This window comes from Apiospora aurea (genome assembly GCF_038362705.1).
Source record: "Apiospora aurea strain CBS 24483 chromosome Unknown utg000005l_segment0_segment0, whole genome shotgun sequence".
In the NCBI taxonomy this organism is placed as follows: Eukaryota; Fungi; Ascomycota; class Sordariomycetes; order Amphisphaeriales; family Apiosporaceae; genus Apiospora; species Apiospora aurea.
This window is the reverse complement of record NW_027117392.1, coordinates 4,311,618-4,339,454: the sequence shown is the minus strand read 5'-3', so window position 1 is coordinate 4,339,454 and position 27,837 is coordinate 4,311,618. Positions and strand designations below refer to the sequence as shown.

The 27,837-nt window shown below is 54.0% G+C and overlaps 7 protein-coding genes across 7 annotated transcripts; 2 read left to right on the top strand and 5 right to left on the bottom strand.

The window, feature by feature from the left end:
- Positions 1 to 1,442: 1,442 nt before the first annotated feature.
- On the bottom strand, positions 1,443 to 4,814 carry PG986_007905 (mitochondrial cyt-4; the record flags this gene model as incomplete). The annotated part of the gene is made up of 3 exons (XM_066844127.1): positions 1,443 to 4,086; positions 4,144 to 4,463; positions 4,803 to 4,814. The coding sequence occupies 3 exons, from the start codon at positions 4,812 to 4,814 to the stop codon at positions 1,443 to 1,445; spliced, it is 2,976 nt and encodes a 991-aa protein (XP_066700239.1).
- A 451-nt stretch (positions 4,815 to 5,265) lies between these two features.
- PG986_007904 (uncharacterized protein) lies at positions 5,266 to 5,864 on the top strand (the record flags this gene model as incomplete). The annotated part of the gene is made up of 2 exons (XM_066844126.1): positions 5,266 to 5,760; positions 5,814 to 5,864. The coding sequence occupies 2 exons, from the start codon at positions 5,266 to 5,268 to the stop codon at positions 5,862 to 5,864; spliced, it is 546 nt and encodes a 181-aa protein (XP_066700238.1).
- A 3,130-nt stretch (positions 5,865 to 8,994) lies between these two features.
- On the top strand, positions 8,995 to 10,851 carry PG986_007903 (glycoside hydrolase family 17 protein; the record flags this gene model as incomplete). Its single annotated transcript, XM_066844125.1, has 3 exons — positions 8,995 to 9,172; positions 9,231 to 9,784; positions 9,838 to 10,851. The coding sequence occupies 3 exons, from the start codon at positions 8,995 to 8,997 to the stop codon at positions 10,849 to 10,851; spliced, it is 1,746 nt and encodes a 581-aa protein (XP_066700237.1).
- Positions 10,852 to 13,263: 2,412 nt separating this feature from the next.
- On the bottom strand, positions 13,264 to 14,373 carry PG986_007902 (WD repeat-containing protein; the record flags this gene model as incomplete). Its single annotated transcript, XM_066844124.1, has 1 exon — positions 13,264 to 14,373. The coding sequence occupies one exon, from the start codon at positions 14,371 to 14,373 to the stop codon at positions 13,264 to 13,266; it is 1,110 nt and encodes a 369-aa protein (XP_066700236.1).
- A 22-nt stretch (positions 14,374 to 14,395) lies between these two features.
- PG986_007901 (WD40-repeat-containing domain protein) lies at positions 14,396 to 15,106 on the bottom strand (the record flags this gene model as incomplete). Its single annotated transcript, XM_066844123.1, has 1 exon — positions 14,396 to 15,106. One exon carries the CDS (start codon positions 15,104 to 15,106, stop codon positions 14,396 to 14,398), a length of 711 nt encoding a protein of 236 aa, XP_066700235.1.
- A 251-nt stretch (positions 15,107 to 15,357) lies between these two features.
- PG986_007900 (uncharacterized protein) lies at positions 15,358 to 15,621 on the bottom strand (the record flags this gene model as incomplete). Its single annotated transcript, XM_066844122.1, has 1 exon — positions 15,358 to 15,621. One exon carries the CDS (start codon positions 15,619 to 15,621, stop codon positions 15,358 to 15,360), a length of 264 nt encoding a protein of 87 aa, XP_066700234.1.
- Positions 15,622 to 19,089: 3,468 nt separating this feature from the next.
- Positions 19,090 to 22,790, bottom strand: PG986_007899 (chitin synthase 4; the record flags this gene model as incomplete). Its single annotated transcript, XM_066844121.1, has 4 exons — positions 19,090 to 19,526; positions 19,580 to 19,739; positions 19,807 to 21,929; positions 21,953 to 22,790. 4 exons carry the CDS (start codon positions 22,788 to 22,790, stop codon positions 19,090 to 19,092), a joined length of 3,558 nt encoding a protein of 1,185 aa, XP_066700233.1.
- Positions 22,791 to 27,837: the final 5,047 nt, after the last annotated feature.

Below are 27,837 nucleotides of genomic sequence, written 5' to 3'. Positions count from 1 at the left end.
GGATGGTACCAGCCATCATGCAGTTCATTTTTGATTTCAAAACGCATTGCCACTGGAGTTCGGGCGGTTGGGTTTTGGTCTTCTTCTCCTGTTTTGCTAGTGTCTTCATCATAAGAAATTCTAACGGATGTAAACATTTCGGTTGGAAGGGCAGGAAAGGATGGGAAGGGTTATGGTATACAGGGGACATCCGAGGGCAGTCATTGGCGTTCTCCACGGCATCATGTTACCTGGGACTCATGATATGAAATGAACCAAGGCATGGCAAAGAAAAGCGAATTTCGGGAGGTCTCACGGAGAATACCCACGTTGTGGCATCGATCCATGGTTGAAGGGCACAAAGTGTTTGCCTGGACAATTGACGATGCGAAGTGATCTGCTGGAACTGGGAAGGGCCAACCAACCTCGGCTACTCCGTGTGGCCTAGCCGAGGGAAATTTGGGGGATTACTGGCTTGGTCGACACGGAGCCGTGACAGGCTTCCGATGTCCCAGTCCTTGAGAAAAGCGATACGAGCATCACGTCGGGGACGAAAGGGGCAGGGCCTGGTCGCTCTCGAGGGAATCTGGCCATGTCACGTCACCCCGTCCCGAACGGACCCGACGGTGTGTGTATGTATGTTCAGTTTGTCATGTTGGCCTCACTTCCAGTTTTATGCACGTTATATGAGTACAGATAGACCATGGGTAACACCGGTAAAGTTTGGTGTTGTCAAAATCAAAAGTTAACACAACTCATGCTTATCTGGTGATGCCTGGCGATAATAATGCCTCGGCAACCACCGTGCGTTTGCTTCTAGCTTCGTACCATGACCAGAAGGCATTCAGTCTGGGTACGTACATGCGACGAGGCGACAGGTCAGGCCGAGAGACGATCTTCAGGGTTCTTGGTTCATTTCCGGCTGGGGAGGTCAAGTGACAGGCAGCAGTGGGAATTTTACATGACGGAATGCCTCGGGGAAGTCTGGGGTTGTTTCGGGCTTGTCGCACGCCTTCTCACGTAATTTGCCGGAGCGATTCAGTAGCCCATCGAACCGTTGCGAAAACGGACAAGTACACGATTCGAGAAGCCCGACTGGTAGTGCGAAATGGAGATAGGTATATAATTGTATGCGCGCATTAACTGTGGTCAGCACTGTGACCAAGCTGCCAGCCAGTCAGTCTTATCGACCCAGACTACGTAAGCCTCTATCTAGATCGTACACCTTGGCTTCCTATTTACTACTTAGATACACGTGACCATTATGACGACCACCCATCCTGGTAGTACACACCGGTGGTCTTACATGCGATGTGACTCTACAGCTTCTTTCTTGTGTCCTCGCCCTACTATTGTTATAGCAGTCGCATCGACGGCATACGTACAAACACCACAAAAGAGGAGATTATGAAATACAGTAGGGAGGAAGGGGGGAACCCATGCCAAATCTTCTCTCCCGTATCTTAGGCAGTCAAAGTGTCTGCCTCGAGAGCGCCAGCGGCTGCTACCTGCTGCTCCTCGAGAGCACCAGGAGAAGCTTTGCCCTCGTCTCTCTCAAGTAGTTCGATGGCCTCGACCAGGATCTGGTTGGCGGGCACATTGATGTCCTTGATTTTGACCTTGAACACGTCGCCCAGCCGGACATCGGCCACCTTGGATACATCGTTCATGGCGTCAGGCCGCAGCATGGCCGGGCGGTGGAACCAGTCGAGACGGCCGACGATGCTGCGGCGCCCCGCGACATGGGCCACGGTGAACTTAAACGTCTCCGGCAGCGGCGCCTCCTTGAACTTCCAGGCGCGCACGAGGGCCTGCAGCACCCACTGCTCCGCCCCCTGGCCATTGTTAAGGGCCCGGATCTGCTTCTCCCGCACTCGCAGCATAGGCAGCATACGGTCCAGCTTTTTGCGATCAAAGGGGAGGAAAGAGTCGTCCTTGTTGCCTACCAGGCTCTTACCCCGCTTCATCTCTTCGAGGATGGCAGCCTCGATCTGCCAGTGGACGATGAGATCGGAGAACCGGCGGAGAGGCGAGGTGGCCTTTGTGTACATGTCAACACCCATCGTGAAATGGGGGCCCGGGGTTGTGCTGATTTCATCGCCACCTAGGAGTGCGCGAAGATGCCTCCATTGATTGTCCTGAGGCCGTACGCCGGCTTCCAAAAGGGGGTAGAAGACCTCACGCGTGTACTTCTGGATGAGCGACGCGTTTTGGGCCGCGTGTGGCTGCGAGCGATAGAGAATCGGCACGCCTCGCTCGTTGCACCACTGTGCAGCTACTTCACCTGCCAAACGCATCGAGTTTTCGACAAGATCTGTACCTTGGTTCTGAGAGAATCCTACGGTGATTGCAGGGTCTCCCGAAACACTAATAAAACCGTTCTTTAAGGCGGTTTGTTTGGTAGGTTGCAGGTAGACGCAAGGCTCGGCACGAGGCTGGTAGAACGGGGTGGCACCCTTCTCGAGACGTTGCCCCTGAATTGCTTTACCAAGCTTCGACAAGAGAGCCAAGTCCTCTTTTTGATCGTCGGTGAGTTGATCAGGTTGCATCATGGCTCTTACAGGGTTAGTTTGTTGTGGCATGCGCCCAATGATAAGTTGTTCAGAACTCCATTTAGGATCCTTTCTTGTTTCGCCAAGTGCATTGTTGACCGCTTCGGGTGTGATGAAGACAACGTCGCCGAGTTTGCCGGGTGTGATCTTCCGGTCTAGCAGGTCTCCTTGCGTGTTGACCAGAGCACTTATAGTGAGACAAGGCCTGTTCTTACCGAGGGAAAACGCGTCGGCACCCAGGCTGGACGGCAGCATACGGGAGTAATGACCTTGGAGGTAGACGGTTTCGGGAATGAGCTCTGCGTATTTGGCCACCTGCGACTCGACACCAATGGCGGATGCAGGATCTGCCACATGCACATGAATCCAAAACTGGTCAGGATTAGATGTTCGTTCAACAGAAACACCATCGTCGATCTCGGTGGTGGACTCGGCATCAATGCAGTAGGTGGTCACCTGGTCCCAGTGCTCCCGACGACCCTCAAAGACGTCCGACTCCATGCTCTTGTCTTCCTCGCTCAACGTGGGTCGGATGAATCCGCCGCCGCGCTGCACCTCGACGCCAGGGAAACGAATCCCATATCGGGACTGGATCTCCCAGGGAGGTATCCAGCCGACTTCTTGGAGGAAGGTCCAACCTGCAGTAGTGGTGAAACCCTGGTCATCATACCTTTCAATGGCGCGAATGATGGCCGATCCCAAGCATTGCAGGCGAGAGTACATCGGGAACTTCTGGTAACTAGCCCACAGCTCTATGAATTGCAATACTTCGATATCGGTGGCGGTCCACTCCGGCAAAGGTCGAGTCGGCTTCTCCGATGGCCCAATAATTCCATGAGACGAGGGCTTGCGATGTGCCCGGCTTTGGTCGATAGCTTGGCGCGCGGTCTTGACAAAATCCAGCAGGGAAGCGGAACCACCCCTGCGTGATCTCCCTTCACGTTTCTCGGGCGTTGTTTCCATGTAATCTCGCACCATAACCTCGACTCTCTTTATGATGCGCACCTCGGACAGCGGGCTCACTTCAAATAGATAAGATCGCCGGTGACCAGTCTGTTTGAGCGGTCGGAAGAACATCTCATCCTGCAAGAGGGCCCTGTGCACTGCGTACAATGCGGTCGAGCTAAACTTGCCGTCCTTTTTCGAGGCAGACGGTAAAAGAAGCTCGGCAATCTCGTGGAGATCAAGATAGCGATGCTTCACGGAATCTCCAATGTAGCCGCTAGAAGAATCCAGGGTCCCAGCATTTTCCTGGTAGATGGCCTCAGCCGCTTGAGTGAAGTCGAGCATCTTGCGAAGAAGTGGCGCACCGGCAGCCCGCGACGGCCCATGACCCAGATCCTGCAAGGCATTGAGCGCCTCCATGGGGATATTCCCCGAGGGAAGCTCTGCAATGATGGCTTCGAGCTCGCTGGGGTGCACAAACTTGGGAATCACGAACAAAGGGTTTACGCCGATTCCAGAAAACCATTTGCCACTACTGGTATAGTAGTGCTCATAGCCGCCTATGCGGCCCAGACACACGGCGAGCATCGGTCGCCGGGAACCATCGGAGCTGCATGATGCGTCAGTGCAAGTTCAAGGCAAAGCATCAGGGAGGAGTGTGGCATACCTCAGTTCCACCATGTCGCCGGGTGTCAGCATGGTATCGTCGGATCTGAGCTCCGAAAGCTCGTCGCCCTGAAACAAGGGCGAGTTGGCATCGAACTGTGCCATGGTCACATTCTGAGGGCGGGTAAAGCTGTTGGACAGCTCACCCAGATGGGCGTGGTCTGCCAGCATCGCTTGTGCTTCGTCGGGGTTGTCCCTCTCCCAATTCCGTAGACTCTGCCTGATCGGGATCTGTCCCTTTGATTTCTTGGCCCGATAGGCCGAAATCCGAGGGCTGCTCCCTACATCCTGATTCCGAGGGTGCTGCACCGTGGCAAGTCCCTAGCATCACGGTTAGCTGCTATGTATGTACAGAAAGATGGTCACCCACCACTGGGGTTTACCTACCCTGGAATTTCTCCATGGCTGGTCCCAAGAGGCTGAGGCTTGATACGACTTTCTAGCCAAGTCTAGCCTAGAAGATGCAGCACTGGAAGCCAGCCTTCGGGAAGTACATTGCCAGCATACGTAGGACCGGCCCGATGCTTGTAACATGGTTCCTTTGAGATATGCGATGCGTGCTGTGTACACGGCGCTGGTGCATCGCATTGGAATGCCGATGGAAGATTTCTCGGCCAATTGAGCCAAGGCCGTCACGTGCCCAGCTCGTCAACGACCCACCCGCTCGCTCATGGTTGGCCGGTTCCGCTTACAGCACAGCGAGAATGTCAAGCCATCATCAATCGAGAGAATCGATCGATTGTTACGACAATGGTTTGAAACACCTTCAACAGCTTGCCGTGGTAGGCCAAAACCAAATCGCGGTTGCAGAAATGTGCCAAGGTAGCTAGAGCGCTGTCTACTTTGTGAGTGGCTCTCCAGACGCGGCAAAATTGCAGGTCAAGGTAAGACATATCCGAATGCAGGCATGTCGATGATAAAGATTCCATTGTCGGCGAAAAGGAATGTGTTGTCACTATATTGCCCCTTGGACACAGGCTCCAAAGATTTGGCCTCCGCCTTCGTCGGCAAAGGCCGGGCGGATATGCCCTTTGTCTATAAAGTTATTCTTAGGTCGTTCCCCCGGGACCCCCGACCTGTTCTCTACCCACAATCCACTTTGCATTACCAAGACAAAGTAAAAATGACTGTCCGACAATACGCGCTTCTTGCACTGGCCGGCGCCGCGCTGGCCCAGATGGACGACATGCCCATGTCCGCTCCCGTCGCCCCCGCCGCCGGCGGTATGTCCACCATGCCCGCCGAGGCCATGCCTTCTTCTATGGCTGCTCCGACGAACGATGCCGTCTCTTCGCCCGTGGCCTCCCTGCCAATCACCACCAACACGCCTTCGTCCGGCATGGGTATGGAGTCTGGCTCCGCAATGACCACGGGCATGAGTGCCTCGATGCCTTACGAAGAGCCCATGACAAAGACGACGACCCCGGCTTCGATGCCAATGGAGTCATCGCACACCACAACGATGGTCAGCAGCATGACCAAGATGAGCACGATGACCACCATGCATACTTCGATGGCTGGTATGCCCATGGGTACTGGCGGGACGATGTCCAACGGCACCTCTGGTTCTGGTGGTAAGGAGCCACCCATTTCCGCCGCTGGAGCGACTGATGTTTCTGTAAGTTCTGCCATGTGTCAAGAAGTACCTCTGCCCAGCTGACACTCCGCTAGATTGGCCTTTTCATTGCTTCGGTTCTGGTCAGCACTGCCATGTTGCAGTGAAACTGGGAACAGCCTTCAGCCCTACCAAGAGCTGCGGTCGCCATCAAGTAGAAGGTTCTCCGCAGCTCGCTAAGTCATACACATCTAGGTTCGGATACAATCAAATTGGCGTCTCATTCGGCGATATCGAGGGGGTTATTAGAGGGAATATATTCTTTTTCTTTCTCACCAGTTACTGTCATACACGGTTTAATCGAGTCATATCTCTATCAGCGCCCTTCCTCAAGTCGTGATTCGACCCAGACGCCGCCCCTGGCCATGGGAACCCGTGAATGGGACGGAAATTTTGCAGTCGTTGACCCATACTGTCCTCTTCTGGACCATGCGTGGCCCATGATCATGGAATATCTGAGAAAATGGGATTTGCTCTGCGGAGACGCACCCAGGGGGCAGGCGGCCATTGTACTCTAATATATAGAGAACCAACCAGGAAACGAAGCACGGGGATGACACGCCATTGACCAGCTCGAGACTTCATCGCCGGATCATCAGGTGTATGCATATGGACTGTGTTAATTGTAAGCCTTCGCCAGCGGAACGTGGTACGCCCGGGACTGTTCTTGGTCAGTGTTTGTTTGCACTGATCAGATATAGTACCCTCAGTCATCAGCACGCTGGAATATGGGCGGAACCAATGTAACAGGCAAGCAAGGCAATTCGATCGGCCGCACAGATACAAACCCCCTCTGGTTGGCGATCTTTTGGTCTGGCCAGAGCGATAGGCGTTGGGTCCGTTGAGCAATCACGCATATCCTAACCTACTGAGCTGTCTCGTAGGGATCGAAGATGCCGGTACTGGCTGGCAATAAGAATAGAAGCCGGGCAAGGAGGCAGACCAGCGGCGGGATCAGCAGTTGGAATGACTTGATTCGAAACTGGAACCCACCAGCTATCGAAAGCTTGAATATCGGGAACCGAACCAGGAGAGAGCGTCGAACGAGGGCGAGGCTAGATCTCGCTGCTGGACGTTGAAGATAGTTGCCTCATTTGGGCCGTGTGGGGAAGGAGGCTTGGAGGAGCCGACTGGCCCACGGTACAAATGATAGCTTCTCCAGCAGGCAATTTGTATACGAGGGCCGGGGGTGGTGTTGACCGGGGGGCTCACGGAGCCTTGCACGCCGGGGGGCGGCAAGAAGGCAAGCAGGCAAGTCTGGCAAGGCGGTAAGGCGCAGCGGCTTACGTGGAGCCAGTGAGCTTAAAAGGGGGAAATGGGAAGCAGTCAGATAAGGTTAGCCTGGCAGCGAGATGCTGGCTCGGCCATTATTCTTGGTGGCGGGTATGCTCGTAAACGCAGGCCTTCTCGAACGATGTGAGAAGGCCGACCGACTACCCGGCCGTGGCCAATCCGATGCATTTTCCTGTCTCTCTTCCTGACTTGACTCCTTTCCTCGCAGGGACAGTCGCCAAGCTGGGCACAGTCCTGACAGCAGTCAAGCCACGGGCTGCTTGTATTGATTCGTTATGCAGGCCCAGGTGACCGGAAAAGGAAAGGGATCAGCCCTGGCGGCGTGTTCTTTTTTTTTTTTTTTTCGTTCTTTCTGCGAGCAGGCGGCCGAGCGGTCCACGCTGTCCAGTCACCAGTCACCAGTCACCAAACAAGACGAACCAGAGGAGGGCGTTTATCCCCTTGTCGGAATCTCTACTTATATCTGTAGGGCTATTGCGACTGCGTGCGTGCGTACGTGCGTGTAAAGGCTCCAATGGCGAGAGCTCAGTACTGTGCGGTGCATCTCCAGTTGGCATGCAATTCGATACGTCGAGGAGCACCAGCCTGCCAGCCAGCTTGGGTCGTTGGGAGGATCAATTGATCGGTCGACCAAGGCAGACAGAACCAATGGGTCGACCTTGCAGGGTTGAGGAGCTGCTGGCCAAGCTGCAATTTCCCAAGGTCGCTTAACTAATTTCCCGTTGTTCTCCGGACCACGCTAGCAGTGGCGCCGAGCAAGTCAGCATAAGCTCCACGAAGCCAGTGCTAGGAGGCACACACAAGATTGAAGAAGTTAGCAGTACAACGCCTTAGGCTGTTAGGTGCGGCCTGCAGCCGACAGCCTACGGTAACACTCGCCGCTGCGTCGCTGGCCCCCTCTTCTCCTTAATGCAACCATTACGTCTTGTTTTCTTCTTCCCGCTTGTCACAGCACTACTAGCCTGCTATTTCGGCACACGTCCAATTTGCCTAAGCCATCGCGGTGCGGTGGACTCTTTCGCTGTCGATGCCCCCCGTGCCCATGCAAGGGTCTTCATGGACACCCCCTGATCCGTCGCCACCAAACCAGCCTGCTTGATTGGCCGCATTGAAGTTGTCGAGAGACTTATGCAGGTACAACGAGGACCTGTGTATGTGCAGACCCAGCAAAAGCATCCACATCGCGCGGCCGATGGATAGCACGGAAACCAAAAGTCGGGCAGTGGCAGAGGCAGAGAGCCAGAGAAGAAAACATGTTGGTTCGTTGATTGACCCCTGTGGTGTCAGTGTCAGCGCGACTCACCTCCAGAAAACCGATATGCTTGTCTCACTGTGCGCGCGACTGCCACAAACCTGTCATTGCGCCATTTCTCGTCGGTTCTCGTCTCATGGCGAGGACGGCGACGACAGCACGACAGCACGACCGGACAGGCCATTCATTCGACCAGCGGAAGGGCTTGGGGGATCCATCACGGGCCAGGGTCGCAGAGGATCCCGGCATGACCAGCGGTGATGAGAGATGGGCAGGCTAAAGAAAGAATGGTCAAGGATGCTGGTCAAGGTACTACTACCAAAAACAACAACAACCATGTCAATGTCAACCAAATTGGGTGTCCATTCTGTATGGGCAGCCCACCCGCGCTCATCTCCATCCACGCCCGCTCCCACCCCCCGTGAAGCCATGCCATGCACCATGGGCCTCGCTCTGACAATAAATGTACCGCGATCTGCCCTCGATCTGCGTTTCTTTTCCTCTCTCTTCCCTCCCTCACGGAACGACCCTTGATGTTAATGCAATCTTCGTGATAGCATTCGCCAACTTTCGTCCTATACCCTAATTTCAACAACCGCTTCACTCTTTCAGCGGGCACTCGTTCATACTACGAATAATCACGAAAATCAGACTGCTGCTTATATCTAATCGCTTCGGTCAACCAAGGAATAATGAAGGGAACTTACGCTGTCGCCGCCACCGCGGCCCTGGCCGGTGCTGCCAGCGCCGCCGCCCACCGCCGTCACGCCCACGACGTCTTCCACGGCCTCGAGAAGAAGGATGCCGACAACGGCACCTGCGTCCCCGAGTGCACCACGATCTACAGCACCTGGTACGGTGAAGCTACTCGTAGGTCGACCTCCGCCCGCCAATGAGTCTTGTACGAGATGCTAACAAGCGCCGCTAGTTCACAACCCTCACCCGGCCCCGGCCCCGTCCACTACCAGCAAGCCCATTGCTGCCTTGAGCACGCCTTCTTCGGCACCCCCGAAGCCCACGACGACCGAGGTCGCTGTCGTCCCCACGCCGGCTCCTCAGCTGTGCCCTACCCCCGGTGTCTACACCTTCCCGGCCACCACCATCACCGTCGACAAGACCACCACCGTTTGCGGTGCCTCCATGACCTCCGTCCCCAAGGGTACTCACACCCTTGGCGGTGTCACCACCGGTGTGACCGGTGCTACCACCATCACCGTGCCCTACGCCACTGTCAAGACCAGCGAGGGTGTCACCACCAGCACCATCGACATCACCACCACCTTCTGCCCGGCTGCTGGTACCTACACCATCGGCAAGCACACCACGGTCCTCACCGAGGACAGCACCATTGCTGTGCCCTCCATCACCTCGTACCTCCCGGGTACCTACACCCGCCCCGAGGTCCAGACCACCATCACCAAGACCAACGACGTCATCTACTGCCCCTACGAGAACGTCAAGCCCACCGAGGCTCCCAAGCCGGTCATCCCCACGTCGGTCGTCCCCGCGGCTCCCGTTACCCCGCGCCCCTCCAGCCCGGTTGCCACTGCCCCGGCTTCCAACCCCCGGCTGCCACTGCCCCGGCTTCCAACCCCCGGCTTCCAACCCCCGGCTTCCAACCCCCGGCTTCCACTGGGCCCGTCTACTCGGCCGTTCCCCAGGTTCCCGCTTCCTCCGCCGAACAGCCCAAGCCTAAGCCTAAGCCCACTCACACCCCCAGCAAGGGTAACGGCAACGCTCCTTGGGCCATGACTTACACCCCCTACGCCCAGGACGGTAACTGCAAGACCAAGGATGCCGTCATGAAGGATATCGAGGCCCTCTCCAAGGCTGGTATCACCACTGTCCGCACCTACTCCACCGACTGCGACACCCTCCCCAACGTTGGTGCCGCCTGCAAGACCTACGGCGTCAAGATGATCATTGGTATCTTCATCGATGCTCCCCACTGCTCTGCCAACAACCCGACCGTCTCGGAGCAGATCAACGCCATCAAGAACTGGGGCCAGTATGACCTTGTCGACATCATCTCCATCGGTAACGAGGCTATGCTGAACGGCTACTGCACTGCTGGTGAGATCGCCGGTCTCATCCACACCTGCAAGGAGACCTTCTCCGGCTACACTGGCGGCTACACCACCGCCGACACCCTCGGTGCCTGGCAGATGACTGGTGTCGCTGAGACTCTCTGCGGCCTCATCGAGTACCCTGCCGCCAACATCCACCCCTTCTTCAACGCCCAGACCACCGCCGAGCAGGCCGGTACCTTCGTCAAGAGCCAGATGCAGATCCTCAGCGGCATCTGCGGTGTCCCCGGAAAGTGCTACGAGACCGGCTGGCCCAGCCAGGGTAAGTGCATGGGTGCTGCCTGCCCTGGTAAGGTCGAGCAGGAGACTGCCGTCACCAACATCCTGAAGGAGGTCCCCAGCGACGTTGTCCTCTTCTCCCTCGAGGACGACCTGTGGAAGAGCGACCAGACCGAGTGCGCCTGCGAGAGGAGCTGGGGTTGCAAGGACATCCTTAAGACCATGATCAACCTCTCCCTCTAAGCAACAAAAGCATGTGCCCGGCCCGATGCGAACGGGTTGACTGTCGTCACATCTGATTCCACCATATCCTGTACATAATTTATTTGCTTTAAACAGATTATCTGCATGTTATGGGCAATACGTCTTCCCTTCCTCGGTCGCCTCACTCACCCCCTACCTATTGACGGCTGTTGCGTGTGACCGAGAAAGTGACCTGTTAGCAGGCTGTGCCCGGCGTTGTCGATTGCTGTTCTTATATTTTTCCTATGTGGGTTCGAGATACACGGTATATATCACCATGAGCGGCAAGAGGGGGTTGAAGGAGCGGAATCACTTGGAAAGACGCAACATTACGTGCCTGAAAATCCCTGGCTACGCGACAATAGGGTCCCATTCATAATGTTGTAATTTACTAGTGTCTATTGATGAACAGCACTGTTTGACCCGTGTCTACTACTATACTCTACCTTCTCGTTTTTGTGCTTCTGTGATATGTCTTGATGCTCATGCTGGTGCTGTCTGGATCTGAAGAAAAACCTCTGTTTTATTTCTGCCCATCTCTCTTTGGGTTCCGGTACGCCGACTTGCCGCGGTCTTTTGCTCATTTCTGCAAGTGCATACTAAAGTCTATACACCTACTGTATCTAGAGTACCTAGCAAGCAGATGGACTGGTAGGTAATCTGGGATTGGGTGTATGCAGCTTATTTAGGCCCATCTGCAGATCGGTATGAAAGTCGCGTACTAGGGAGCCGTGCTACTGCGAAACTAGTAGTCGCCAACGATGGAGATATCTATCTATGTATCTACCAGACTATCTAGTCTACCAAGCCACCCGCGTGCCCCCTTCGGCTTCCGTCTTGGGCTTGTCGCGTTCTGGTAGTAGTAGTAGCGCCCTGTCCTGGCCGGGCTTTGTCGTGTAGATCCATCCGTCTGCTGCTTGTGCTTGCGCGTTTAGTCATGCACTGGGAGGAGGGGGGAAATTACAGGCTGATGCCGGTGACGTAATGCATGCGAAATGCTAGTTTGGTCGGTTCTGCTCTCCCTCCCCTGGAATGGCATCTGCGTGTGTATCCAGAGATTGAGTGGCAAAGGGATGATCCAATGGGGATAGTAGCAAGCAAGATTAGGTTTGATGTCTGCATTCCTCTACAAACCACGGTTTGGTTGGAGGGCCAATGGCAAACGAATTTCTCCTTCAACTACTGTTGTTCGCGCCTGGTGCCGTTGCTAGCTACAAGTGTTACAACAAGTTTACCCCATGTGCTGTCGGCCGTCTAGTGGTTGAATAGGGGGTAGCTCGTAGGCGTTACAGGGTAAGCTACCAAGTTTGCCTGCCTCACTTCCTTTCGTACAAAATCCATCTGATCCTCATATTGAACTACATTTCTCTTTTTCCACTTGGAAGGCGAGGTGTGAATAGATGTTTCCTATCGGCATGTCGTCGTGGAAGAATGTCATGGTGTTTTTTTTTCGCAGGGATTGACCCCCCGCCCCGATGTGGTTTGAAGCATCTCCTCACTGCCCATGTTTACAGACTACCTTTTCCGCTGTTCGCTCGTGCTATCCTTTTGAGTTGTAACTCCCTTTCCCGTTGCAAGAGCGTAGCAGCAACTAAGGACCAAGCGCGCGTACACACAAAGATTATTGATGTCGGCAATCCCCTGGGACTGGTCAAAGTGAGGCAGTGATTCATGCATGACCACACAACAATTCTCCATCATCCTCGCAGCAGCAGCATCTTTGCGTGCCCGGCTTCCCATTTCTTCACAGCTTATGTCTGCATGCTGATACGCGCGCCTGTGTATATGGTCAAGCAAGTACGCAGCAAATCATCACACGCATAATGGGCTGAGTCCCCGACCAATACACAAGCGCCATGCCGTTCCTTTTTTTTTTCTGCGGACGAGACACAGAAGTACAACAACCACGCGAGTACACCCTTCTCAGATGTGTGGATGCCATCGGGTTATACGTCGTTGATAAGCACATCTATATGTCCGTGTGTGCTTGCTCGGACATTGGTATCTGGTACACACAACCCTCTCATATATTGATCCGCCGACGTTATCTGGTCCATGGGTATAATCCGAAGACTGCCGCTATCCGTCATTGTTCGTTGCCCTCTTAAGCTGCATATATATATATATATATATATATATATATATATATGTTGTTACCGATAATCTCCAATCCGCAACAAGCCTGTTTCCCTGAGCCAGGCCCGAGAAAGAAAGTAACATGGTGAACGGCTGTCGATGTAGTAGTGGTGGTGCCCAAATAGCAACTTGAGGATACGACGATCAAGAAGATACAAAATGATGAAAATGAACAACACCACGCTAGCTAAGATGATATGCCCGTATGCATTTGTACGCCTTACCCCTGAAATAACCGTGGGATCGCCCACTGCCTATTGGCTTAAAAACGTGTTTTTAAAAGGGATCGAGGTTACCTGATACAAGAGCCCTCCGGCGGCGGTGTGTTACCGTCTCAAACGCCCCAAGAGGGCCCGAGCCTTCGTGCCGCTTCGGTGCGCGACGGGACCAGTCCTGTCTGCTCTCCTCGTCGGCTAGATAATTATAAGAGTCCTCGGCGCCGGCGTCGCATCGATCCAGAGACATGAGTCCACCGCGAGCCTGGTCCGTGATTAGAGTTAGAAGATTCTGCCCGTCATCGGCAAAAGCGGTGCCACCAATCTCGCCGAATACGTCGATCTTCTGTTTCGTCTCGAACGTCTGCGCATCGATGATGTTGACGACATCTGCTTCTTCTGCCGCGACTAACACTCTCTTCCCCGAGCCGAAGGGCGAGAAGCGCAGGCTTCTGGCACCCGACATTTCCATGCGCAAGACGGCTAAGGGGCTGGCGGCGCCATTGTGATTCCTTCTCCACATGCGCGCGTCCCATATCCTGACACTCTTGTCTTGGAAGCCAGTGGCGACGGTCCACCCATCGGGTGCCCAGTCGCAAGCAAATCCGAAATCACGGTGACCCTCTAGGTCTTGCAGGGTCTCGCCTGTCTCGGCATCGGCGATGGTCACGTCCACGGAATCGCCAACCATCACACGAAGCCTCTTGTCTGGGCTTATCGCGGTACAGTTCAAGGGATACTGGTATTTGGCTTCGGAAAGGATGCTGTTAGTGGACAAGTCGACCACCCTGAAGCCGTGATCATTCGAGGCGAAAGCAGCCAGAGGCGCCGAGGACCGTCGGCATGGATAGACCTGAACATGGTTCGTGATGCCACTCAGATGGTCGGTCAATCTTCCCTCGGTATAAGAGAGGTTCTCGGAATGCAGACTACGGAAGCGATAGTCGCCGTTGAAACAGCCGACCATCAAGATGTCGTTCGTAACAGTGAGGGTGGACACTTGCATGTCTCCCTCGGTATCAAAATCCATGGCTTTCCGGGAGCGGCCGCTGGTGGGATCTATCTCTTTGACGTAGCCATGGCTCGGGAAGAAAGCGCGCGTGCGGGATGCGCATCCCAAGATGTTCCTGAGCTGGAAATGTAGTAAACGGATATCGCGCCTCAAGCTCATGTTTCGAAAGCGGTAATAGTTGTCAGACGGCCTGAGCATACGATCTGGTAGATTGGGCTGCGAGGTTCATTAGCCATGCCCGCGTCTCGGGGTGCTCCCGTGCCATGCTACTTACACGCCATTCTTCCGAGCCGCTTTTGTTGGTATAATTTCGGTAGGTAATCATGCGACGTTCTCGGGCCACTCTCCTCGGCACACCGAGATCCTCCCAGTCGATACCCTGCAGATCGCACTTGTTGCCACGCAGCTGATTGTATTCCACCCTGGTTGAGCCCAGACTAACGTCACCTAATTGCGCCCGCAGACGGCGAATATCCGGCAGCTTGCCGCGGCCATTCTCGGCCCATATCCGCATAAAGTCGACAAAGTTCAGGTTCTCGGGCGCCAGAGACAAAGGATTCGCGTTGCTGATGGGCATGGGGTGCAGTTGTTCGGCGAGCTCTTCTTCCGTCAGGTCGTCCATGAAAAGGCCCTGGGCAAGGCCTGGTGGCAACTGCTGCGGCCACGGCAAATGCGGGGGATTCACTGGAGGCAATGGGCCTTGGAGGTATTCAGGCAGCTCGTGGAGCTGGGAGGGTAATATCGGCGGCAAGGTATACTGCTGGGTGTGGGCCATGTGATGGGCAGCGCTGACGGCCTCCATGTTGTCGTCGTCGCCCAGAGACAAACTGTCATCAAAGTCGTCCTGGTCCGTATCCAGCTGGATGTCCATGGCTTCGGTGGCATGGGCCATGGAGAAAAGAGTGGTGTGGGTTGCAGGCGGAGGGGGTGGTATGAAGAAGACGAAGAGGAAGAAGAAGGGCCGGGTTGGGACTCGACTAATGCGACAGCGCCGTGGTGCATGTCGTCCATTTCATGATGGTCGCCGGCGTCGCCAGAAGCGACGGATGATGAGGCGGAGCTGCTGTGATATGGCGGCCAGTAGGTGTTAGCATAGTGCGTTGTCATATGCAAGTCGTGGGCGTGGTTGTCAGCGTCGCGGATTCAAAGGACGCGAGCGGGTAGGATGCGGTCGTGATGGTTGTCGGCGACGGCGGCGGTGGCGGCGGCGGCGGTTTGGTGGGTAGCGGGCGTCTGGAGAGGGTGGTGGTGAGATTGACTGTGGGAGGTTATAAAGGCCAAAGTGAGCATGATCTCCGTCACCATGGGAAGTGGGCTGGTTGGAGATGGAGACGGGGATGGGGGCAGGGTGGGCATGGCCCACAATACAATGGCAAGGAGGAGGGCGGCAGTGGGCGGAGCAGGCATCGCAGGATGACCGGGCTAGCAAGTGAGCAGGTAACCGTGACCTACCGTTCCTTAAGAGGCCCGACTGTTTATTGAATCATGGCCCTCCACCCCTAGATTGATCAACATTGGTCGGCTTGACTTGACTCGATCGAGGGAGAGAGGGAGAGAGGGAGAGGGAGAGAGAAGAAAAGCCCCTCCCCCCCAAAAAGGCTGCTGCACATGTGAACCATGACACATGTGGGGGACGACTGTGAACTCCGAACTGGACTGGACGGAACTGGCTGGGTCGGGCCCGGTTACGTACAAGCTACATACATACCTAATAAACTTTCAGTACAGGCCTCCAGTACTGCCTACAGGACCTGTAATACTTCCTCGATTCGAGTGGAGCTGCATCACTGGGCAGCCCCCCAAATATATACTGATGTCGTGCTCGGGCAGGCAATAAGTCCATACATACATAAAAACAATCTCGCCTGACGGAGAACGACTACCACACCTGGGGAGGTCCATTATATCGATGCATTTCAATCGAGGCAGGGCCGCAGGGGCCGGTTGCCTTTACTGCTTCCGTCGTCGTACAGAGAAGATCATCCCATCCCGACGTCTGCCTGCACATGTATATCGGCTGCATTGCATGCACCAGCTATCGTCACAGTTCCTAAGCGCGCACCTGTCAACCTCGGAGCATCCACTCACTTACTCTCTTGCTAAACCCCGGTTTGCCTGAGCTTTCATCAACCAATTTGCCCTTCTCGCTGCATATGGTCATATACTACGACTATCCGTTGTCAACCAGTTGATTGATTGCTCGTCTGTGGCACTTGCATTCTGCCTGCCTTTGTATCATTGACGCATGATACGAAAAGCCCCGAGCCGAATACGCCGTTCCGCTCTTCGCGATTTATTCACCTACATCCTGACCAGCCCGTTCCGAGAGCATGATGTGTCATTTCCCCAACACCCGCCGGGCAGGCAGTCGCAGCATCCAATGAATAATGATCGAAACTGCCATGTGCGACACGGCGCAATAATGCCCTTGTGGCTCAATCTGGCGAGAACAGGGATGCATACATACATACATTCTGCTCCCCCTGCCATTACCGGCTGGTCTCGATTGAGGAAGCCGCCTGACGCGCCTGGCGAACACCACCCATTCAGAAGGGATTCTGAATGGGTGGTCAGCACCATCCATGCGTCCGTCCCCTAAAAGCAAACCTTGCGTGTAGCGTTGCCTCCCAGCGATGTGGAACGGTGGCGTTGGATGTGGCCCTTCCTGACCGGTTACAACTTATATAACCCGGCCCTGTCGAGTGTGGCCGAAATAATAAACAAACAAGCCTCTGGCCCTCCTCGCCATATAGCACTCCCTGTCTTGGGTTACGCCTCCCACGTCCCCAGGCCTGGGATGGCCACCGGTAGCAAGCGAGGTGCGGGCCGGCGAGCCTGCACCCCGGCTTGTCGGAAGCTGCATCTGACTGGCAATCAGTGCAGAGTCTAGGAGCCGCGACGGGCTTGGGCAGCTACTGTCACCGGCTTCCATGGGGGATGTCGGTGATACTGTGTGTGCGCCACGCACCATCTTTTCGTCGACAAACATTGGTATCCATGAATGATTGCTTGTTCCGCTCAGAACCCCTGCGAGGAACGGATCGCCGCATGCTTCTTCAGCTAACTAGATTAGACCATCGCCCGGAGAACTGGTCTCAAACTGAATTCGCCCTTCCTGGACAGTAACCCAAGGCCACCCAGACAGCGAGGTCTGGTCTTTTCCTTTCTTCCAAAGTTCCCGAGATACATATTGACCAACGTCTGATCGAACCAAGTTCTAGCTAGTTCGATGCCGACGATGACATAATGGATCGCGCCCAGTCTGATTCGGAATCTCACTGCGCGCACTGCCGCTCAGTCGTACTGATCAGATCCTCCGTGGCCCAACCGCCCCGACGGCGGTCCATACGGCGTGTCCGGTCTCGCTGCCCGCCGTGCTTGCCGGCGCCGCGGATTCACACCTCGTCCCGGCCCATCGGCGGCGTCGGACGTGTCCCAACCTCGTCACGACAAAGTGCCCTCAAAGCGACTGCGCATAGTACCGCCCCCTTCCGGTCCAGGCCGTACTGACCACGTCGATCAAAAAGACACATTACCAGTGGGGCCATGCCCAGCACGCCCGGGGTTCGGAAGGGCGTTGGCACCTGCGGGCATTGAAGCAAAGAATTGCCGACGTCGTACGTCACGGTTATGAGACTCGGGCCAACGAGAATAATTAGAGAGCTGACTGGTATACTCTCCCCGTGGCTTCTCTATCTGTGCGATGATGATTGAGCCGCAGGTAAGTTTAGCTAGGCCAGAAACGTGTATATCCTTATTCCAGATCGGCCTATGTTGCACCAGCCATATTTCGAAGTGTTACAGATATACACGGTAAGACTTGGAATGAGAATGTATAAATCCGGAGAATTTATGTTTATATATATATATTATAATATTCCGGGCAATGTCATTACCATAGAATTAGTACGCGCTGATCTGCCTCCATGTCACTATGTTTGGATTCGATCAAAGATCATACCTGAATAAACCCCATGCAGCAATGCTGGTGTATACTGTTGTGGGATGCTTGCTGCCTGGCTCGTCAACATCAGTACAATACAGGGAACCGGGAGAACAGTTGAAACGCAACAACGCTTCCCTTGTTTCCCACGAAAGGAAACCATCACTACTGGCAGACGAGAAGCTACCATACACACACACACACACACACACACACACACACACACCATACGCACGCACAAGTAGTGACACGACAGGGCTGATTCAAATCTAGTGTTCCCCGCATGACGAACACGACCGATACGGGTTCGGCTACAACTTAGCACAACATCAGCACACACGCAGACGGGTAGACGGATGCACACAGGACGACCAACGAGCCGGGCATGACCTCCCTCCACCTGACGACTCGGGCGTCAGAGGCCACTACTGCTGCTACCGTGTATAAAGCCAGTGGCCAGGCCGCTTGTACGACCAACCATCTGTCTATCTTTCCACATGGTGCCAGTGGCTGAGCTTTGCATGTCCTTGAGTGGTAGTAGTAATGCAGGCATACTAATGATCAAGGGGCTTGAGAAACAATATATGCTGTCATGAATCATATCAATTATCGGTATTAAGAGTTCCCTGGGATATTATCCCATCTGTGGTAGTTGTATACATGATTGCCACCGTAAAGCAGCAATGCTCGCCTGCAATGTTGACGCCGATTCGATGCCTTCGTAAGTAGCCGGTTTTCTATACCGAATAATCAAGAAAGAAAACGAGCAACGCCCGCTAAAAGAAAAAGCCCCTGCGTGAACTGGACAGGTAAAGTCCGCTCAGCCCCATATATAGGCAATATATACCGCAATTCTAATACCTTGCTTGTACCCCACCCGTGCGCACCAGAGCCGCCTGGCCGCGCTTCCTTCCGATCAGACCACAAAATGCTCAGGCATCTGAGTAATACTGGTCGTCATAGGGGTGTCTCCGCGGTAAATCAGCATTGGGCCAACTATCCGCGACGTTGTCCTTTGATCCCCAGTAGTTGTTCTCCCTGATGCGTCGCTCGCGCTCGAATTCGGCCCAGCGCTTCATGGTAATCTTGCTGCTGTCGAATTCACCTTCGTACTCGATGCCTGCCTTCTTGGTCTTTTCACCAGCAGTCTTTCGAGTATCACCCCAAGAGAAATCATCAAACTTCCAGAAGGCGTATGTAGGCAGAATGAAGTTCCAAACGGGAAGAGAGAGGAGATAGATGAACATCCAGACAACATAGGACCATGAGTGCGCAGTGCAGATAATCAATACCGCAGGGAGGCCAAGAATGAGACCCAGTAAGACGAGGGGTATAATTTGCGGCGGCTGATGTACGATTGAAATAATGACTGTAAAAACGTTAGCGTGTTACTCCTCAGCAGACTACATCGGTGCCACTAACCGACGTAAAAGGTGAAAGCAATGGCCGCAGGCAGGACGAGGGTACCAATCAGCTCGATGAATATAATAAATTGCATGCTGAAGCAGAAGGTACCGCACAAGTCCTTGACAAGAACAAGCTCCATGAGATTGTGGATCGTAGAGTTGATCCATCGGCGTCTCTGAGATAGGAGGACCATGAAGGTATCAGGGGACAGTTGTCTTGCAGACGGCTTGGGGAACAAACACCTGCTTGCGTTTGGGGAAGGTCCGGAGCATAAGAGTCGTCAAGTATCGATCCTCGCCCAGAAGAAGCAAATTCTTCTTGTGGAGTGTGTCGACCACATTCTCGGAGTAGTGCTCCACGACATCGGGATTTGCAAGAATTGGGACCCAATAGTTCTGCGCACCCTTGGGAGCCTTGATACGATACATGCAGAAACATCCAGGCAAGCAGGTGACGCCACCAAAGACGGACTCGAATGACTTCGACATGTGGTGGGAGATGAAGTATTCGAAGACCTGAATAGCGGTGACCCAGCTGTCGCGTTTGTTGGCAATCTTGGTCTCGCCGCAAAGACCCATGATATCCGGGTCGCGGACGAGGGCGCAAAGCATGTGAGTAAGACTGTCAGGGAAGACTTTCGTGTCGGCATCGACCATGAGAACAGCCTCGTAGTAGTCGGGAGAGATGCCGGTTACCTTCCAGAGACCGTTGAACATCTCAAACTCAAGTTCCGTCATGCGTTCATCAAACATAACCTTTTGCAAGAATGACATCAATATTATCTGACTGTCACGCTTGCCGCGGTTTCCGGCCTTGGACTTCTTCGATTCGTCGGGCGTGCCACACTTGACTACAACCATCATTGGTACGCGCTGCTGACGCTCAAGAGGCACGGCGGACTTAGCGCCGTAATCGTAGAAGCCAGCATAGATCTTAGCCATGTTGTGCCGCTTCGCTCCACTGGCAACCGCAACGTATGAGAATGCCTCGACATCTTGGGGCGCGGTTGCATGATCCTTCATCATACCAAGAGCGATATCAGGTGTGGTCATGGTCTCCCCATGGCCTTTAATGAGACCATCGCAGATAACGAGGATGACTTTGTGGCTGTTGGGGTAATCAGTCGTGGCAATCGAATCGAGTGTCGTTCGCAGACCCAGCTCGCCCTCGGAGTAACACGTGACAAGACAGATCGAGTGGATTAGGGGGAATCCAAAGGGCTGGTAATCGGCGGGAGGTTGTGGAACAACTGCCTCGTGTATAAACCCAGCAGGACCAAAACTATCCACCGGGTTTATGCCACTCGAATAGGGGTCTGAGTTGAGGAAGCTGGCTCTGCTGTCGTTGCTTTGCCTATACATAGAGTTGGGGTGCAACAGCGGCCCCGTGGAAGCTTGGCTAGCCATGGTAGTGGGCTGGGGGCGCCGAGGATTGCGGTCAACACCATAGGCTGCTGAGAATCGCGAGGTGGTAGGAAGGAATGTACTGGCACGCTTGCTGGTTCTATCCGAGCCACCTACACTGCTGCTTAAATCACCAGGCAGCCGGGGCGGAGCGCGGTAGATGTCTTCGGTCCAATCTTCAATCTGCTGGTTTCTCTTTTTCTTGTTCCCTGACTGTGATGTTTTGGGAGCCGCATACTTCCGGCTGATAAACCATTGGAAGACTATGGCCAGACCGAATCTTGCAACAACAACGGACAGAATGAGCACAAGGGAGAGGTATAACACAACCTTGGATGCAATGCAGCCGACTGTGTCGGTATCAACGGTGCCAACCTTGATAATCTCTTCAAAGCATTCAGCAAGTTGTTTGTCGGCAGAGGTCTGGAATGACCGGGTAATGTCTCGCCCATGAATGAGGCGGTTGGCCATGGTCCCGCGATCTCGCAGCTCCTTGAAGCGATCCGGAATATCCACTTCTTTCTCATCGAACCAGTAAAGAAGGTCGAGATCCAGCACATTGCCAGAATAGACCATCAAATTTCGTGAGTTGTTCTTGATATCAGCCCAGTTGTAGAAGACGTCCGCGGTGGAGTGGAGCTTGAGGTAGAACTCATCACGCGCCGCCTGAGATGTGTGACACGCATACCCAGGGTAATAAGTGACCGTGTCGTTAGGCTTGGAGGAACCGTCCTGGTTGAATGGTTTGCAAGGGAAATACCATGCCAAGCTATCAGGGTCATTGGCATTGCGCGGGATATCGGAGTTGCTGGTCGCGGTGATCATACCCTTGCACTTGCCGTTGACATTCTGGAAAAGGAAACTTCCATCCTGTCCACCATGTTTCTCGGGCAAATCGTACAAGATGTTGGGCAAAGTCTTGTCCAACCGGAGAGGGATGCCGTCCGCCGGGGGTGTCCAGACTTCGTCAGATCATAAGCCGTACCGTGGAAGATCATGTAGCCGTTGCCGACCTCGTTGACGCGGAGACGGGTAACTGGCGAGCCGCAGACCGCTTGCGTGAAACCGAAAGTTAAGAAGCCCACAATGGCCATGATGAGTAAGATGAGACTAATAAGGCCCATCTTCTCTCGCCACGCTCGCCTCTCAGCTTTCGATTTCCACCCACAACAGCTGAGGATGAAGTCGGGACACCATAACGTGACCACTGCGCAGTAGAAATTCCACGGGCTAGGAGGGCTGAGGACCTCCTTCGGTTGCTGCCTCTTCCTCGCGTCCTTGGCCAACCGACCGCCTCCCGAAGCCCGCCGCCGTTTTGACCTTGAGTGTCTTACTTTTTCGGGGTCACCCCTACGCGGCTTTCGCGGAGGCGAGTTTTCTGACCCATCGTCAGGAGAGCGGGCCGTCGACAGATCCGTCGTCCCATCCAGGTCTTCCAGAATTGGGTCATTTCCAGTGGACGACGGCAACACCTCCATATTCGCAGCATGTTTTCGATAATGATAGTTTGGGTGGTCTTTTCCGATGCGGTTCCTCTCTGGGCGAATCAGGCTCCTTTTGCGCGAGATGGTCTGTTCGTCACGAGGGAACCCGCCACTTTCCGTATCTGGGGACAGGGGCAGTCTCTCGGTTGTGCCGTTAGGGTGATCACTCGTCTCGGCGTAAGAGGCGGTGGAAGGCGCACGTTGATGGCCCTGTCCGGTGACTGGGAAATATCCTCCCGTCTCAACATCGCCGGGGCGGTTACGCCGCGACGGGGATTGTCGATACGAGCTTCTCGTCTCGTGCGACGGCCGACCCCCCGGCCTCTCTGGGAGCGACATCCTTTCCTGTGCGAACAGCAGTATTAGCAAGCGGCGCCGCGAACAGCAGGCCAAAAGCGAAATGTCGGGCTCTTGTTGATGACGGTAGCACGAGAAGAAGAGCACAGACTTTGATCGGGCAATTGGGTAGATGTCCTCTCCGTCAGCGCGAACCGGCGCGGTTCGTTATAAAAAAAAGTACAAATCACGCCAGATATCGGCGTATGACAATCCAGAAGCGACGTCAAAGCATCAAAATGAGAAGGGGGGATGTGAACGGCCAACGTGGATTGGGAAGATGACGGACGGTGAGATTCTCGCGACAATGAAACTGGCAGACCAGACCAGACCATTCCCAGAAACAAGCAAGCCACTGTTATGCCGTGTCAGAAGAAAGCAGGCAATACGTACAATTGATGGGTGGGCTCGTCGCAGCGGGCAACAAGAATGGCAGTCAGCGCTGCACCTAGGAGGGAGATCCCTGCTCTGGCGCTGCGACCAAAACCAAGGTCGGTAGCGCTACCGTAGCCAAAGTGTGTGGTGTGGTGTGGTGTGTGGGTTGGGGAGGTGGCAGGGGGCGCTTCGGGTGCAGTGCAGGACTGAGAGACGGGGTCAGGTGCCACTGATGCGCGAAGAAAGCAAGTCGCAGCACCAGGTCCAAGTCAACAACTGCGGGCTGGCAAGGGCTGGCAAGCGTGGGTAAAAAGAGGCCTTTTGCCGATCCTGGGCTCTCTGCTCTGGGCTGCTCTGGGCTGCTTGGGTTCTTGAGGCTGGGTCCCCGCTTCCCCTTTTTTCTCCCTCTCTTGGACCGCTAACGAAAGCCGCGGGTTGGAGGTTTTGATTGGAGTGATTTCCCGCCGTCGCCGTCTCTTTCACTGCGCACCGCGATAGACAGCAGAGCGTTTCAAGGCGAGAATGAGAGGTGCGGATAGCTCAGGCGAGGCCAAATCTGCAGAGGAGGAGGAAGGACAGATGGGACGCCGTGCGTCGTTTCCAGTTTGAACCGTCTGCTGAATGACAATACCCACGTGGGTCTTTGTTGTTCGGACTGTAGGCTGGCCTTGCGAGGAGGGCCGTCCGCTTCGCTTCGAGTCGGTTGGAGCGCGGAATACGCCCCTTGAAGCAGGTAACAAGGTAGGCAAGCATGCAAGATTATGCGTATTATGGACGAGGCAGCGAAAGATAGAAATCAGTGCAAGTAGTGACAGAAGCGATGCAATTGGAACGATGGAGAGGAAGGAGAAGCGGCTGGGTGTCGTCACTGCCCTCGCTCGACTGGACTGGGCGCTGGGCACTGGGCAGGAGATGGCTGGAGGAAGGGATCAAATCGGTGGTCCACTTCGATTGATTTTGTCCGATTTGCATCCTGGCCACAGTAATGAATGGGGGCCAGGGATCTAGATTCTAGCTGAAAGGCATGGGACAGTATCAATTGGGCCTGGCCTCTGCTTGTGCCTGCTCTTTCAACACTGTATGGGAGGGAGATCCCTGCCTGTCGTGCCAGGGGGTTGTTTGGCTGATTCGTTCTTTTCTTCTTTGGCCTTCTCGTGTTTACGACCTACCAATCATCCAGCGTCACAACTCTAGAACTGAGCCCATCCAGGCTAGAGGACGACTAAGAATCCTTATCGGGGGCGGCCATTGGGTTCTTTGACGAGGCTAAAGCCGTAGCGAGACCCGGACAATGTACTTGTGCAATCAGGAAGGCATAAGCAGCATCTCACCTAATCTTGGTTGGCCTGCCGACAGACAGGGCTTCATTGAATTGAGTTGCGGTTAAAAAGCCTGGCCTTTTTCCATTTGTTTAGACTATGCTGTCTTGGCAACGGCCTGGGCAGATCATGCACATTCATGATGGTCTACGATACATGTACAAAATGGAGTACTTTCTAATTCGGAAAGAGGTCCTCTAGTATCTCGCTCGGGAGCTGTATTCGGATGCCGACCAAACCAGTGAAACTGCCACTGAGGCAACAAAGTTTGAATGAGCATCCAGTCCTCCATCGGCCTCTTACAAATGCCGAAATGGTCCTCTTCCACCCATGCATACCAAGTCGGTGGGCAATGACTGTCAGTCAGCCTTGATATGTTCGGTGATTACATGTAGTTTACTCTGTGTAACGCTCGCTCGCAGATTTGTACCAACGGTTTGTTGGTGTGACCGAGTCTTTCCATGCACGGTTTACTATTCAAATTCAAGCTATTACGCTGTATACCTTCCCACAATACCTTATACGAAGGATTGTCCGCAAAGGCCCTCCCTATAGCTCCTTATACAAGCCTGCTGAAGCTGCTTATTCAATTGCGATGTAGGTGCTTGATATGCAGGTAGGTATTTTAATACCGCGTTTTCCAAACTACGAGACGTCATCCACTAACGAACCATAACTCAGGGTTTGGATCGCACAGCGTCATGTCAAAACAGCCAGTTTCAGGCATCGGAACAAACGAGAGTCAGTTCCACGAATTCAAGATGCAGCCACCTAGATCGGCTCCTCACGGTCTATCGTACGTGGGAATACATGGGTATGCATGTGGGTAGATGGACTGTGGTTGACATTGAAGTATGTATCTGGAAGATGAAATCGCCGTGGTGGGCGTGCGCATCAAACGCCGCGAATCAAAGCAGAGATTGTCATTCCAGTCTTGGATTCCGACGTGGACCTCAGTGATCGGGAGAAGCCGTGCTTACGATGGCGGTAGATCTTGAAGCCGGAGAACTGCATCGCTTGTTCCACCAGATGGTCAAAACTCCTGGAACAACCAAACCAAGCTCCATAGATCTGACTTTGACAGCCATTGTCGGGTTTCGATTCAAGGGTCCCGGAGGAGAGACTGTTAGAAACCGGCATACCCCTGTCAAGACCGATATGTTCTGCTTTGCTCTCCTCAATTTCAGGATGAAAGGTGTCATAAAGTGCTTCGAAACCTTGCCTCGGATACTGCACAGGAAGAGTGGCCGCCACGAGTCAGAGCCTCAGAGGGAGGGATTGCACGTCGCAGCGCAATCCGACTGCAGAGTGAGAGGTTGTGCAAACAAACGCTGCCCGGCCGGGGATACCGCTGTGCGGAACAACGGCCCACCTAAGGAAGGCTGTCTTCGTAACCAGGCGGCATTAGGCAAAGCCGAGTCCTTAGAATTGATGTGACTCTCTGATACGCTACGATCAATATCTTCGAACACAGTCTTCTTGTGAGCCTCCCCCCGGGAGTCATGGGGACTATCTTTCGTATGCCCAAGGCTTTTTCTTCTTCTTCTTCTTCTTCTTCTCTTTCTTCCTCTTTAAGCGATGGCGATGGCCCAGCCCCCAATGGATGTCCCAAAAAGATGCAATCGATGCTAAATACGAGAGACGCTAGGCTGCAAGCCCCGGCAAGGGACCAGCTTATTGGGTACATAGGGTAGCTGTCAATTCCTTACACTTGGGTGAATACTTGCCAGGTACTTCCTACGAAGATGGGGTTTATGATGGAGGGGTTTTAAGGTGCGTTCTGTAGGTACTTAACGTATAGTGGGTGGGAATCGAACCCCATGCTGTCCGCCAGATATAGAAAATTCGCTCCGGCTTCAGGTTGCATTGATGCAGACATGCCTACGACGATATACGAGAGTGATTGCATTTTCTAAAGCCGGCGAATTCCACGTGGAGGCTATCGGATTTCACATGTCGTATACAGAATGTGTTTCAATCAATCAAGTACGTTGGCATGTACGTATGCATCAGCTGCAGGCTGAGAGTTACCAATGTAGTGAAGCAACACCAGAAGCCCAATGCAGACGTGGCTGTCCCCGCTAAGATATTTCGGGCGCGCTTAGCTGAGCCCTTCGATGAGCGTATCAATGGCTTCCTCCTCGTGTTTTTCTTTTTTGAGGTCTTTTTTTATCCGTATTACGATGGCATCTCGCGGGGGGAAAACCAATGGAATTGGTGAGAGGCTATCTTCGCAGCTGGAAGAAATAGCCCAGTGTCAACTCTTTGCAGTACACCTCCAACCCCCCCTTTTGCACAAGGATCATTACGTGGATACCGACTGTTAGGTTAGTAGCTGCGATCATGCAATTTCCAGGGTCCAAGTCCACTTTTCCACCCGCAGGTCGAGATTTCACGATGCCAGGTTGGAGTAATAAAAGCACTGCAAATCAATTCTTGGCGCGGCGTTGCGTACGAGGAAACAGATGGGAATCCCTGCCATGGATGCCATGCCCAAAACACACCACGCCCAGTCAACTGACACGGTCAAGACAGCTCGCCTTGCTGAGCTGAGAACGAGACGCCTGGTACGAAGGGGCGGCTGCTGCGGATAGGCGGCATCGCATTGGTGTCTGGACTTACATGCATCTTACTACTATTTATTATAGAATCGGTATGTGGCTATCAATAGCACCGAAACAATTTTTCTCTCTGTCTCTCTCTGGTACTGGCGGAAGAGCGGCTGATCGCAACGGAGACAGTTCCCACGTAGCACGAGAAGAGGTCAAAGGTGTGTCCTGTCATTGTATCGAGCCTCCGACTTCCATACCTCTTATCGTGTACTTATTGTGTGCTCTCTCCTCATGCTTCTCCACCGATGCCCTAGCAAACTCATACGATTTCACTGTCCACACCCTGAATTGCGAGATTGGCCTGCGAAGATCTTCTCGGCTCGATATAACCACCAGGCCCGAATACACAGTTGTGGTTGGGAACACTGGGCATTACGTCAGTCGAGACGTTGGACAAAGTGGAACTTTCTCGCCCCTACACGAAGTACATGCACTTGCTGTAGGGATTGAGTTGCCGATCCAAACTCAAGGCCGGCCGGCCTGCAGCCGCCATAAGCACATAGGCATATGGCTCATACGATAGTTCTACATAGCTGATCCCGAGCGGGAGGACGATGGGAACACCTGCAGCAACTCTGTTCTCGCAGGGCTGGCCAGCTGGGACAGAGGTAACCGCCAGCTTCAAATTTCCCGCAGGCCGCCTTCGACTTTTCAAATAGATTTTCTATAGGATTTGACGGACGTTGGGATGGCATCGGCCCCTGTTGGCGCGCGGGACGCTCGCCAATGTTGCAGCCCGCGTAA